Here is a 14,456-nt window from a genome sequence, read left to right on the forward strand (position 1 = left end):
TGTGCCGTGAAATTGGAAAATTGCTTTGAAAATTTTCAGGTCCATGTATTCCTATGGGAGCTAAGCCTAGTTTTCACCCCCAACCAGCCTAGCCTGGCGACAGAAGCGCCACCGCATCGTGCTTACGTCACAGATCGGTGTTGGTCTATATTCCATCCGTCCATCAAAACTCAAGGTCTCAAGGCAGAGCACGCGCTTGAGTACATTTTAGGCACTATAGTTTGAGTTTGCGGGCGCAGTCACGAATGCTGGCAATAATAATTCCAACAACGTCCTCGCCATCTCTTGACAGTAGTAGAGTGACTACTGCGCGACCTCGGGGGAAGTCGACTTTCAAGGGAGAAATGGGATATCGGTCCCCACAAGGGCCATGAATATTAAGTCATGTCCACCGTTCTTATGCCCGCATTCTACTTGCTGTGTCTAGCTTCGCGACGTTTGAGGAAGTACTGCAATAGATCTTGAAGAGTCCGTTCATTCCGTCACCTCTAGAATCTGTTCACTCAAGGCTGTATTCGACGAGCACCGCTGTCATTCGCACAGGTTGCATGCAAGCAACTTGTGCGATGGAAGAGACGCACATTCACTCACTGTCTTGGCTTAACAGTCCCGTAATCAGTCACTTCGATATGCTTCTAATTAAAAAAAAAAACAAGCTGCCGTTACCATTTGCCGTGCCCGCGATTCTTACGCACTAGCCGCCACAACAAGCATATGCACCTCACCCTGCAGAACATCCGTCCATAATATGTTGTAATCCGTAAAAAGTATTGTGTTGCGTCTGCCGAGGCGGCCGTTAAGATGATGAGAAAGGAGTGGAAACAGAGCGGATATATAGGTTTTTCATATAGGTGGGCTCATGATTAAATCTCCCTTTAGGCTCACTTGACAGCCTTGGCGGAAGGCCTGCTGGATGGGCTTAGCTGGTACGGGCAGCGATGACCGGCAGACTGACAAACCTGCCGAGGGTATCGTAATGCAACAGTGAACAACCTGGAAAGCCGAAAGAGTGAATATGATGCTCGCTTTGCATTAACAGTGACGCCATTTTAGTAGTTAGGGGTAGACTAGAAAAATGCTCAGCTTGTTGCTTTGCCTTCTCGAAAGTTCGCGAACATGGAGCTTAATGGAGCGTAAGCCGATCAAATGCCCCCGTTCAGAAGTCGTCACACGCGAGCGGAAATATGCGACGCCTGCCTTAGTGCATGGCAGAAGTTTATCGCATGTGCCTCATATATGTTTGCATGGAAATAGCCGGCAGTAAATTTGCAGCTCAACTCTGCTACCCCGACAATTGTGCCAACCAGTATACGACCGAAAGGCGCCGTATTTTTCGAGCACAAACAGCTTGTTTCAAGTCGATCCACGCACGGATCACCAATCTCCAGTCCGGGCATGTGGGTATAATGTGGGCAGACCAGCGAAAAGTACTGGGTAGTACTAGCCTTCGCGCGACTAGCACTTAATTTTGCAGTTGTGTAAAGTTTGATTTCCCCTGTTACGACCAAAAACTAGGGCGACACTTAAGCTATGACGCGAGAGCGTTTCACACACACGGACGGTGTGTTTCTAACTTTTATTTCTTTCTTTTATTGGTTTTATTTTTTGTATACATCGATACCTAGCATCATCAAGCATTGCATTTTATTCTGGGCATTTTGACACCTTTAAACCCCCCGTTTTTTCAATCTTATTTCTTCAATTGTTCAATTATTTGATCAATTTAACTAAATTTTCTATCATCAAGCATTGGCTTTTCATTCTGAGAATATTGACACCATTTTATTCCTTTTTTTTTCAATTTTAATTTCTTGAATGAATCCGTTAATTGCAATGATTTCATTAATTCGACATCACCTATCACACACTAATCTATACTCAATCACTATAAAAATAAATTATCATGATACGAATCTTTCTACGCTGCCCACGATTATTTTCGACACGTGATGGCGATAACTACTGCTGCTGCTGCTACTACTACTACTACTACGCCGACCGGTTTTCGACCGAACAAGCTGTGTGCGCTATCATTTAATAGTAGTTTCGAAACACACTGTCCGATTCGTGATGCCGAACCTCCTGCGTACTAGACAGCCACGTAGAATATCTCGGACTTCGAAAATTGTAGTGCCTGATAGTATTCTAGTACCTGGAGAAAAAAATCACCGGGTTCGCCCGACATACCTTTGGCCATAGCCTCAAAATCAACACATTGATCGATAGCCGTTGTCTTTTTTCCCTACTTGACCGTCGTCATCGGTCGTGTCTTTCATGCAGGAAAAAAAATCAAAATTGGCGCCAAATAAAAGTTTTTATTTGTTACTCATACTAGTATTTAGAACTGCCACTAGGGCGGCGCCACAAAACCTGCGCCTCGCTTTTCTGTCCCGCTGGTACCTCTATAGAACCTTTGCTACCAGTTGATCTGGTTGATCTACCTTGTCGTCGGTGGCCGTAGCTTTCTGCAGGGTGTCGGCTAGCTGCACTGTGTGTGTGGGCCGGCCGCAGCTTTTGCAGAGGGCCTTTCGGCAGCGGCAGAGCCGTGTCGCGAGGAGCGCGTCGTTTCCATGTGCATCTGAAAGTGCGGACGCTGCATTGCCCTGTGTGCGTGCGTGCTGCGGGGAATCTGTGCACAGGACGCCGCAACGAAACCTAAGGTGATCGTGCCCACTACGGCGCCTGCGGACAACAGTCCTTCACCACAATGACGGAATATAAACTAGTGGTCGTCGGCGGTAAGCATCACTTGTTATTTGTTTCGACTTTTCCGCACCCCCTTGCACATAGTTGGCACTGGTCACACGAGTGCCGTGCCCTACCGACCCTTGGGGCAAAATTTGCACCACTCTCCCTCCCTCCCTTTCACTACTCGTTGTTCGTTTGTTACACTTGAGGCATCTCTCGACTGTGTTTGCGTGCCGATTGACTTTTTTGTCGACATTCTCCGCAGCGACGATGTCCGAGCATTTGCCTGCAGCGCGTGGCTGTTAGTTGCACGGTCCGAGCGGTCTTCGGAAATCCGGGTGTCGTTTAACGCCTCTGTGCCGAGTCTGCGGACACCGAACGGCCTCGAGAAGTGGCGAGACGCGGGGGCGCAGAGCCCGATGTGGGCGCGGGTAGACAGAGTGGAGTGAGGCCGCTGCAGCGTGCCATTTGCGAGCACGCGAGAGACGCGGCCGCGTCGCTTTGTACGCCTACCAAGTTGGAGGAGAAAAACGCTTCGCTCTTGCAACAACGACCCAGCAGAAAAACGCCCCGAGGAGGAGAAAAAGTAAAAACGAGGAGGCGAGGAGGAAACGGGACTGACCGCGTGAGAACGAACCCTCGAAGATAAATGCGTGCTGAGGGGGGAGAGAGAGAAAGGGAGAAAAAAAAGACAGGACTGGCGCTTGCGGCGAGCTTTTGTATGTGTGTATGTATGTGTGCTTACGGATTTGTCTAGCGGCGTTAGGCTTAAGTGAATAGGCCTAAGTCAGGCGAACGAGCGTCTGTGCTCAGGTCGTAAGGGGTGTGATCACTCGCCGTCTCTGCATTTGCATATTGCTTTGCGGGTGCGGCAGTACTCCCCTTTCGGAACTCAATGCCTGGTTCCAGCTAATTTATTTTTCTCGGCTTTATTTCAGTGTTGTTACAACAGAAGAACTACGCCAGCCTTTCGATTTTCTTTGTCCGCGCCAAGAAAATTTTCAAGGGGCAATTTTACGCGCTAGTCCATTACTACAGGAGGCACTGGCTAGTCTCATTTATGAAGCTGTCAAGCGCACGCAGTACTGCCTTAGCTGCTGATTCGCTTTCGTCATCGTATTCGCGTATTTTGGGAGCGGCGCCACCTCTGCAGCGGTGGAACATTCTTTGCGCTTCTCTTTGTTGAGGTGTATTAACCCACGCTCTCCCTCCCCTCGGAATTGTGCCGATGAGGCGGCTTGAGAAAACTCAGTGCTGCCCTCGCGTTCTAGTTTCGCCTACCGAGCAGAGCATTCAGCGCAGTAAACACCTCAGCATGAGTTGGCGTTTTGGAACGCTGGTTCTTTCGTCGTCTGCTCGGGTGGTCACACGTGACTGACGGGTGCGCATATTGTCGGCGCGTAGAACACTACCACAAGAAATAAAAATAAAATTGCCCGTTGTGGAATTGGCACTGGTGAAAGAAGCCAATGCTTTATCTTGCTAGAGCGTGTTACACGCATTTGGGCACCAGTCGTTAAACTAGGATTTGTAATGCATCGGTTTAGTCAGTTGGTGCCCCATCGGAAAAGACAGTAGTAGTAGCACAGCAGTATTTTATTCGTGCAGCGCTTAGTAACAGTAGCCAATTACGTTTAAGCAGAGACCATAATTTAATTTACTGTCAGTCATCATACCCTATGTCTCATATGTAGCAGAATTAGATCATTTGAAATCGGATAGGCTGGAATCAAACTGAATTTTTTTAACAGTAAAACACCATCAAGCTCTAATTCTTTATTAACAGCACACAGAAGCCAGCATGCCTATGCTTCGGACTTGTACTTGTTATTACTATTGTGCATGGCAGCGGCAGCATGTGTGGCTGGATTATACCACAAAACTTTGCCTATGCCTAGGCTTTCAGAGTTTCCGTGAAAGTAACAAAATAAAGTGATGATTGTCTCTGTGAGACTTTATCGTGGTACTGTTAGGAAGCACAAGAGAAAAGATGAAAGTGAACGAGCAAGCAGGTGCCATACTGTCCTGGTTAGCAAAATTTCGATCCCTCATTTCATGCATGCAAGTGCCGCTCCATTCTAAACTGCTTTCCCTGCCCCATTCTGTTCCGGAAAACAATAGCTACAGAATATCAACGTTCGCGCTGTGTGTCTCCTTTCTTCATCCTGTGTTTTTTTGCGCTGAAAATATGCATTCGTCGCACCAAGACCAACTAGCCAGTCTCTCCACATTAACAAGTGCATCAAAACTGCTCCAAATTAGCTGCCACTTTTTTTTTGGCACCATATATAGAACACCGATTTTTCCCACTTGGTGGGCTGTTGTGTTGATTAAGCGATTGTGAGAAGCACAGCAGGCCGGTGATATGTTTTGAGTTTCGCGCCCTTGCTACAGAAGCTGCCATAGTCGAAACGATGGCAGCACAGAGGTGCCGGAGGGATAATGCATCTCGCACTGCTCCTACTTTAAATAAGATTTTTATAAAGCATAGGGTATAGTAAATCTTTGTGAGTAAATTTAAAATTAGCCACAAGCAATTGGAGTTTAGTGGAAAAAAATTAACCTCCTTTGTCAATGGCAAGTGAGTCTAGATCAGGCAAAAGCATACTTGGCAGTGATGCCACAAAGGTGCGAATCTAGAAATGTTCACTAGGGTGTTGGGACGCCCTACAGGACCTGTCACTAACGTGTTGAAATTAAAGAAGCACCTGTGTTGCTCAAGCAAAAATATGAGGAGCCACTGGTAGAAAGGAGGTAGTAAAGAACCTGGAGGAGGAAGAGGCTACCCTCCAGTGCCGTCTATCCATTCTGAAAGCACCTCTCACCGTTATCAGGAATTTATCAGCACAGACATAGGATAAAATGGGACATGCACGAGATTGATGTGAACTCCAGTCTAGTGCTTAAGTGCATCAAAGTGGGAGGCTGGTAAAAAGTGGTAGAAGTGGTGGTTAAGTCAGCAAAGTATTTGACGCTGAATAAAAAATAATGAAGTTGGGGTTTTTTTTTGTCTATGTCAGGAATAGAAAATTGCAATTAAAAACATTTCACTCTAAAACTTGCTACAAAACGGCAGTATTGATGCTCCAAAACTGCTCGAGCCTGCTTCAGCCCCAGCCCCTTGCAACACTGCCTTCTGTGGCACTGTAGCGTAAACCATTTTTCCAGTTGTCCTACCCTGTCAAGAAATTGCTTCTCAGCCTAGTTGCCATAGCAGCAGTGTTTGTTTGGACTGTGGGACATTTGTACCTTTAACACCCCTCGGCGGAGGCAACACACAGCTTTGGCCCCCGCTTTCTGTAGATCTCCGGGCTGGTCCGACCGGGAAATCGGCAGTCACCTTTTCCTGTTCTCCCCTCAGTCTTTCGCTTTCTCATATCTTCTGTCTCTTCCTCTCTTCTTGGTTTGTTCCCTTCTTGCAGGCAGCTATACTTAACCTGTGTAGCTGACTGCCCTGAGTTACACCATATCTGGGCAGGACTTTCAGTTATGTTCCTGGCTCATCCCCTTGTTGGGCTCTATGGTGTGTGGCTTGCTTCATGGCTGAATATGATATATATATTTTATAGCTTCTAAACTTTTTCTTTTTGATCGCCCTCCATCCATAAGAGGGGACACCAATACCACTGCTTTCTTCACAAAGAATCTGAAAGCAGAAGTGAGAACCACTTGGAAGGCTCTGAAACGTTGCTCAGACATCCGGTGACTACTGACAGCAGCTCAGTGCAAGAACTACAGCACTAGAGTCAGCACCTGACCACAGTTGTCCATGCTCGGGGTGAATGGCAGGGATGTCAGGAGGCTAGCCATGGCTGCACCCGTAAAATGATAGTGTGCCAGAATTCTTTTTCGAACAGATTGACACTCTCGCTTAGTCAAGACTATAGAGCACGGTCTTGTGCCTCCTTGTTGTATTCGCTTTCGTGAAAAGCTTGCCGCACAGGTAGAACGAAGTCCACGCAGTGTGCAAATGATGGGATGTCCGCCATGTTTACAAGTGGAGTGGTAGTCGTGGAGAGCCCGCTTAGGTTAGAAATTCAAGTGACAATGTGTTTGTGAATTTGGCAGAGAGTCTCTGGTAGCACCTTTTAAACCCTGGGCAGAGACGGCGAAAGTCATCTCTGAAACAGCCTCAGCCCAGAGGCTCCCCCAAGCTGAGAAGCCACGTCCTCCAGCACAGCTGTGCAAGTGATGGACATGGCTTCTTTATCACCTCTGCTGCAGCGGCAGCGCAACTCTTGGACGAAAAAGCGCAAGGGAAACACTGAGTACTGGGGCCAAACAATTGGGTTTATTAATCACATCGCCTTAACTCTGCAAGCATTGTTCCTAATACATTGGAACTGTTATGGATTTCTTCAAAACTACAGCGACATAAAAGATATTTCACACTCGGTTTCCCCCGTTGCTTTGCTTATGGGGGCCCCACTTGTGAACACAACACAAAATCAATTTAAAGTCTGTCTTTCATTTTGACCGAGACCTAGCTAATACTCTCCCTGTGGGTGTTGGCACAGAGCAGTGTTAAAGCTTGCAAAATCAAGCTCAAAACCAAATATGCTCCTACCATCCATGATTTTGAAACAATAAAAATGTGTTCCGTATAACTCAGTCTTTACTTAGCGGTCACATTTACAGCTTGGGAGCACTTTTAAACCAGCTACCAAGAGCCATATCTGGTATTCTGACATATACTCTTCTTTTGAGCAAAGTGAAGAAAATGAAGACTGTGTTTTAGAAAAATATTGCATTTGCTTGCTCAGTACTGGAAACACACATACTACTCTCCAACTTGTACAGGGATGGACACCTTTGAGTTGTAGTCAGCTTATCGTCTCCATCATCAGCCATCTTGCGTAAAACAGGCCTATTCTATTCTTGGCTGTCATGAGGAACTAAAACTGCTAAAAGAAATGGTACAGGGGTAGGCAATGCAAAGAAATACTAACAATGGACATTCATGGCCAAATAGCACCTGTCCTTGTCATTCTTTCTCAGTCCTTGTTTCCAGCTTGTGCTTTCTTCAGTCATGAATGTCAACCAACTGGCCCATCGTTCTGCTCTTCTAACAACTGAACATTTATTGAAAACAACCATGGCTTCTATGGGTCGATTGCATTATTAATCTGGCATTGCAAAGTAAATATGAAGACTAGAAAAACAATTCTATCACAAAAATAAGTGTTGAAACTGTAACTACTAGAAAAACATGGACATGAGTTTTGGATGATAAAATTTGACAAAAAGAGCTTGCCTTTCCACTTTACATAAACACCCATACTGAAAGTCTTCACACGGTTCCGATAAAGCATGCTTTCTTTGCATTATCACTCTTAGGTACACTTAGTATATGGGCAGAGGCATACTACGTTTTTATTATTTTGGGCAGCCTCACCGTACTATATGTAGGATCCCGCCACCCACCGGCGGTAGAGGTAGACGAACCCCCCATTTTTTTACTGCTCCTCCTTAGATTATGGGTGTGTAGTGTATTGATCAGCAAGACTGTCTGGCCTAAAAAGCAGGGGTGGAAGTGCTGCTCCAAACTGCTTTTCCTGCTCCATCCTGCTCCAAAATGCAACATTGCTCCAAAACTGCTGTAAACCTCAATGTTCTGTTATCAATTTTTGAAGATGGATTTTGGCTGCACAGGAGGTTATTTATGATAGTTCTTCCAAGAAATGATTCGATGCTATTTGATTAAGTGACAGTGAGAAAGCACACCATGGTGGTGGCATGTTTTGAGTTCCGTGTACACACTCTAGGGGCTGCTTTAGTCAAAATAAAGGTAGCACAATGATGCATAGTTACCTTCTCCAAGCTTTTTGAATTGTCAGTGGTGAGAGAAGTGAGCAAAGCAGTCATGGTGGGGTTTATCTCGAGCCATTAGGAAAGTTGTCAGACAGCTCAGTACAACTCGAGTTGTTCTAAGGGTTCAGCTGTGAAAACAAGCAGGTAATTTGCCATCACGCCTTTTTGTTAGTAGCAAGCGTGTCAAGCACACATCAGACAAAAGCATACTTGAAGCATAAACGGTGACGTCACAAAGGTGTTGTTCACTAGACATGTTCTCAAGGGTGTTCGAAAGCTATACGAGCCTATTGCCAATGCGTTTGAATTAAGGAAGCGCCAGATTCACTCGAGTGAAAACATAAGCCACTAGCAAAAGGCTATGAAGCAAAAGAATCTGGAGGAGGAAAATACTACCCTTGAGTGCCGTCTATCCTTCCTGAAGGCACTACTGACCAGTGCCCTGGAATTTGGACATATCTTCAAAACGGATACGCACAAGACAGAGAGGGGAAATGTGCTTTTCACTTTTGTCCAATTCGAAACTAGTGGGGGTGCTTGAGCACATCAAAGTGGTGGACTATGTTTGAATATATCATGTCAAAACAGTCAGACTTAGTTTAGTTATGAAGTGTAGGAGTAAACATTAAGTTTGCTGCTAGTCTTTTCCAAATGTTTCCTCAGGTCAGTTTTGTTATTTTAAATACCTTCAAATGTTTTGGCTGTTTGTCTTGTCTTGTCAGAGATGCGGGTTTAGTCAGCAAAGCATTGAGTGTTGAATAGAAAGGATTCGGGAATCAAATTGAATATTTTGGTAAGTCAGGAGCAAAAACTTGCAATTATTAAAGACGTTTAACCTTAGAAACATGCTGCAAAATATAATTCGAATGCTCCAAATTCTCGTTTTATTGCTCCAAATAGCCTTTATTACTGCTCCCTGAGCTGCTCCAAAATGCTTGAGCCTGCTTCCACCCCTGAAAAAGACTAGACACAATACATAACTCAGGCCCATGTTTTTCTTACAGCTGCAATGGTTAGGGTTCTGGACTGCTATGCCCAAGATGCGGGAGCGAACCTTGGCCGTGGCAGCCACTTTTCAATGGAGGTGGAAAGCTAGGCACTCCTGCGCTGTGGTGATGCACGTTAAACCCCAGGCAGGCGGTCGCTGGAGCCCCTGCTCTACGTCATCTCTCATAGCCTCAGCTGCTTGGGACATTAAACCCCATAAAGCAAACGAAACCTCTTTGGTGTGTGTATCTCCCATAGCTAGTCTTAACATAAAAATAAGTGAACCCCCTCGAGATAAGAAGGGCACTTCTCCTTATGTTCTTAAAGTGCGTTTCTTACCTAAACACATCTGTTGTCTGGTTGTAATGAAGTGCCCTTCTTGAATAATATTCAGCAACCAACCTCAGGATGCCAAGCTGCTGCTCTTGTGAATCGGAAAGATCTGCCAGAATCTCTGCTTAGTGGACACGTTACCTGGTATTTCCCAAAGAGGGAGTACAAGCACCATGAAATTTTCTGCAATCTAGGATATCACTCTCACACAATTGCATAAAACACTCCTTATCATACGATCTTAGAATTTATTGCACTTGAGAGAAGACAGTAGGTCCACAAACATTTATACTCATGGTAAGCTTTGCATCACTAATGCCCAGCACCAAAGAGAGCATATTGACGGGCTAGTCTCATCTCCGTTTTCATGCTGTTTTTCATCAACTTCTATCATGCCCATCATTTCCTGCGACTTGGATTCAGGTGAATGCCTTGGATGCATCGGACCAACTGAGCTACTCCTTGATGAGCACACCACTGTTTTTCGTGTTGCATCGGCTCCTTACTTCACCACTCATATTGGTCCTAATGCACCAACAGAAAAAAAGCAATGCTTGGGCGTTTTATGGGTTTTAATCAAACACTGACCATCATGCTTCATGCTTTCCCTAATCCTTGAAGGATTCATTGAATCACAGGGCCTTCAGGAGTACCACATTCAAATCATCTACCGCTCTGGACACTCTGGTGCTGACGCCCTGTCCTGATCTCTACTACTCCTAGATTTAGCAACTCTGCCTAACATTCATTTTATGCTAACATTTACTGTGGGGACCTCTATATTTCTTTGGTGGACCTTCTACCCTGTTGCACCATCCGGCTCACTTGCACTCACTTCTGTGTCAAGTCCACCCAATTCACTCTCCAAGATGGCCTTCTTTATTGCCGCAGTTTCATGTCTGACAGGTGCAAATGGTTCCTTGTTATTCCTCGCCACTTGCACTCTGAAGTCTGCAAGAAATTTCGCACACACACCCAAGCTACTTAAGGAGGTGTTCTAAAATCCTGTATTCGACTTTGCCGGTGGTAATATGTAGCAGCGGGGAATGTATAGCGCTTTACACCAATACATTTCTTTGTGCTTCACCTGCTGTTGCCATAGGTGTTCCTGTGACTATTTGCTCAACGTCGATGCCTGATTTTCTGGGGAATGAGGCTTTAAACGCTATTGTGTTAAAAAATTTCCAACGATAGAGAATGCTGTCATCAGACCCCAGATGCAGAATTGGGAAAACGTGGTCGGGCAGTCATGTAAAGCATTGCCCCTTTCTTGCTCCCTGAATTTACCTTCCGGATTTTGCTGTTAATTCCTGTGTAAAGGATACCATTTTGTAGCATCCAGTCTCGGCGTTTATGCCAGCTCATCTGATTTTGCCCGAACTGCGAGCACTGTCTCAGTTGCTGCTGCTACTGTGGTTCTCCCGAGCAGTTCCCACAACTCCAGTAAGGAACACTGTGGTCAAAAGCATCATTGTTTTCTGTGGGGTAGCCTGTGTGGCTCTCTTGGGATGGTTGGAAATTTTATTCACCATTGCCAGAGAATTCGCTGCTGAGGCATTCAGCAACTGTACAAATTAAACAAGTTTCTTCATGGTAATGATGCCTGTGATGTTACTGTACACAAGTTACCAAATTTTGTTCGCATGTTTTCTTCATCGTAATTATGCGGAGTAAGTTACTATACATAGATCACTGCGCCCCGCCGGAGTGGCGCAGTGGTTATGGCGCTCGACTACTGTGCCCGAGGAAGCGGGATCGAATCCCGGCCCCAGCGGCTGCGTTTCGATGGAGGCGAAATGGAGTGGCATTCATGTGCTGTGCGATATCAGTGCACGTTCAAGAACCCCATGTGGTCGAAATTTCCGGGGTCCTCCACTACGGCGTCTCTCATAGCCGGAGTCACTTTAGGACGTTAAACCCCACAAACCAACCAACCAACATAGGTCACTGCATGGTAGTCACCTGTGACCACTAAGTGATGTATAGTCAAATTTCTTCTGTGTCCATTTTTGGTTTTAGTTTAAACACCCAAGCAGTACTGGTCATCAAAGTTCCATACAGGTCAAGTGCGGCACACAGTTTTCTGTGTGCACACTCTGTCATTTCGATTCACTGCAATGCTCCAGAATCGCAACAGGTGAAGTAGCAGTAGTTGTATCGCTGCTTTTTATTTCTCACATAACACATACAAAACTTTGGCGTCATGCCCCTCACTCAGCTGTTAACTTTAGCAGCACGGACATATATTGAATTAAATTGGATATCATTGCAAAGAATAAAACATACCAGCAAAAACTAGGTGTCTGTACTCTTTATAAATGAGTAAATAGTTATGTTTCTGAGTAGTACAATTAGGTAGACAGCCAGAACTTTTGCATCAGTCGAAGGCAGTTTCAACGCCGTGGCTTTCGCACTTCCTCAAACCATTCCTGCCTTTTATCCAATGCCACAATTTCTTTGCCATTTACCTGCTGTATGAAAACATCTTGAATTCTGTTTTAAAAAAAAGCTTGCAGAGAAACAACTCTTGCTTTATTTTATTTGCAATTTCCTACAACGTTTAACTGCTGATATATTTGTGCATAAGATAAATTGAAAATACAGGCATATGGTGCTTAGTGAGAAGAACCTACCACACGCATTTTCTTAATGGTCAAAAGGAGCATCCTCGCCACTGCATTTCTCACTCTTGGCTTTACTGTCAAACTACAATTTCTCCTTGACCTGATGATTTGCATAACATAGGAATTTGGCCTAGTGACCTTAGCTAAACAAGTATATATCCCCCCCCCCTATACCCCTGTCACCCGGTCATTTAGTCTTGATCAAGGCAATTGAAATTGAGTTCGATGCGAGTCTGGTGTTGCTACACAGCGAATTCAGTATCAGTCGCCCACGATTCTGCTCTGCCGCCTCTACTGTGATCGAGCTATAGCCGCCCCCGTTCCCAAACATTAATTAACTATGCCAACTCAAGATAAAGATTACTCAAAAGTTTAAAATAAATAGCTTTGTATTTAAAATTATAGGATCTGAATTGCAAAGCTGCGTTCATACTCTCGACCCCATGTGCGTGTTTTGGCAGTGGTAAATGAACGCGCAGGCTCGATGGACGTTTAGCGCTCGCGGTGTACAGCACAACCTGCTGCTGCAACTGGGCTCGAGAGCAGGAGGTGTCGTTTCGAACTCTCAATGTCTCTCCACAAAACAATAAAGCTCTTATCCTGTCCTCCTCACCTGTCGCCATTTTTCTGTGCCATGCTTTGCGATTCTAAGCTTGCAGACTCCATCATCATGATGGCGATTTTGCGTTTTTACAGGTTACTTGTCGCTCTTAGTTGGACTGCCTGATAGAGAAACGTGCACTTCTAGCACAGACTGCTTACCGCAGCTAGAGCACAGGTAGAGCACGGGAACAAAGCGAACACAGGAACGAGTCATACGACAGGACTCACATCTGGCTACTGCTGGCTGTCGCAGAGTATCAGGCACCCTCCCTGGTTGATCAGGCCATCAGTACATTATGCAATCAAAATGCAGTGTGCAGCCAGAGTTGTTTATATATTTCTTTTTCTGCTCATAATTGGAAATTTTGCAGTTCATCGTGCTTGTAGTGATCTAACTTGTCAATCGAAATCGAGAAGATGCGTGCAGCACAGTCAGTCTTGACTGCACTTGAAACTTCAATCATGATCTTTACCAGTCGTGATCTGAAGTGTGCGTGTGACAGCGGTATTGGAAGTGACAAGGTCGGTCTCACTGGCCAGTGAAATGCCAATCAGAGTTACTTCCCCTGCCATGGCAGCTGCGAATGCCAATGGTTCACATACTTAGCAGAGGTGTGGCACTCTAGGCCAACCAGAGCCCCATTGCCCAAGTGGTGCCCGAGTGCACCCAGCTGGAAGGAGGAGGGTGTTGTCTCACCTTTGCACAAATCCTTTCTTGCAGCTGGTGGCGTGGGAAAGAGTGCCTTGACAATCCAACTCATACAGAACCAGTGAGTATGCATCTTCACAACCTTTGCGGTTGCTGCACATTTTTTTTTTTTTTTTAACTAACACCGTGCTCAAAAAAGCAGCTCTAATGAGAGTGCAGCTAGCATGCATCGCTACCTCTTTTTGGGTGGACTTTCTTTTGAATGTAGTGCAGTCTCTCATTCCTTAATGTTTAGAGAGTGTGATCTGGCACTCATTGCAGGTTGGTGTGGAATGGAAGTGTTTTCTTTGACAGGCATCTCGACTCAAATGCTGGGTTCTTAACTTTTTGCATAGCATGGATGCCAAGCAGCCTTGTTTGTGGCATCGAGTAAATTAGTTTTTCCTCTGAGTGCACTCCTCAAGCGAATATAGTTTAAATGTTTGATTCCTTGTGTTGCATGCTTTGTTTAGTGGGTGGGTTGCAAACCTTTTTTCCCTGGCAAATAAAGTATGCTTGGTATTGAGCATGTGTACAGTATGAGGCTAATCTCACTGATCTGTGCTGGCCTTGTTCACCTAATGGCAGTTCAAAATAATAGGTAGCGGCTTCCTTCTTGGGCTTTTTTTGCATAAGGAAGTGTGTAGTTTGGCCGTGTGTGTAAAGTGATCCCTATCCTCTTTTTCCTTTCAGTTTTGTGGACGAGTATGACCCCACAATAG

General features: G+C 45.3%; 1 protein-coding gene across 1 annotated transcript in view; it reads left to right on the plus strand.

The window, feature by feature from the left end:
- The first annotated feature begins 2,423 nt into the window (after positions 1-2,423).
- LOC146180978 (GTPase KRas-like) overlaps positions 2,424-14,456 on the plus strand; it is a 39,049-nt gene continuing 27,016 nt past the window's right edge. The window contains exons 1-3 of the mRNA XM_084576209.1: positions 2,424-2,738; positions 13,768-13,816; positions 14,428-14,456. Coding sequence (XP_084432335.1) covers positions 2,708-2,738; positions 13,768-13,816; positions 14,428-14,456 — 109 coding nt within the window. The 5' untranslated portion in view covers positions 2,424-2,707. The remainder of the gene's footprint in view (positions 2,739-13,767; positions 13,817-14,427) is intronic.

Source organism: Amblyomma maculatum, chromosome 8 (genome assembly GCF_055883805.1).
Source record: "Amblyomma maculatum isolate TAMU_Amacu chromosome 8, ASM5588380v1, whole genome shotgun sequence".
NCBI classification, from domain to species: domain Eukaryota; kingdom Metazoa; phylum Arthropoda; class Arachnida; order Ixodida; family Ixodidae; genus Amblyomma; species Amblyomma maculatum.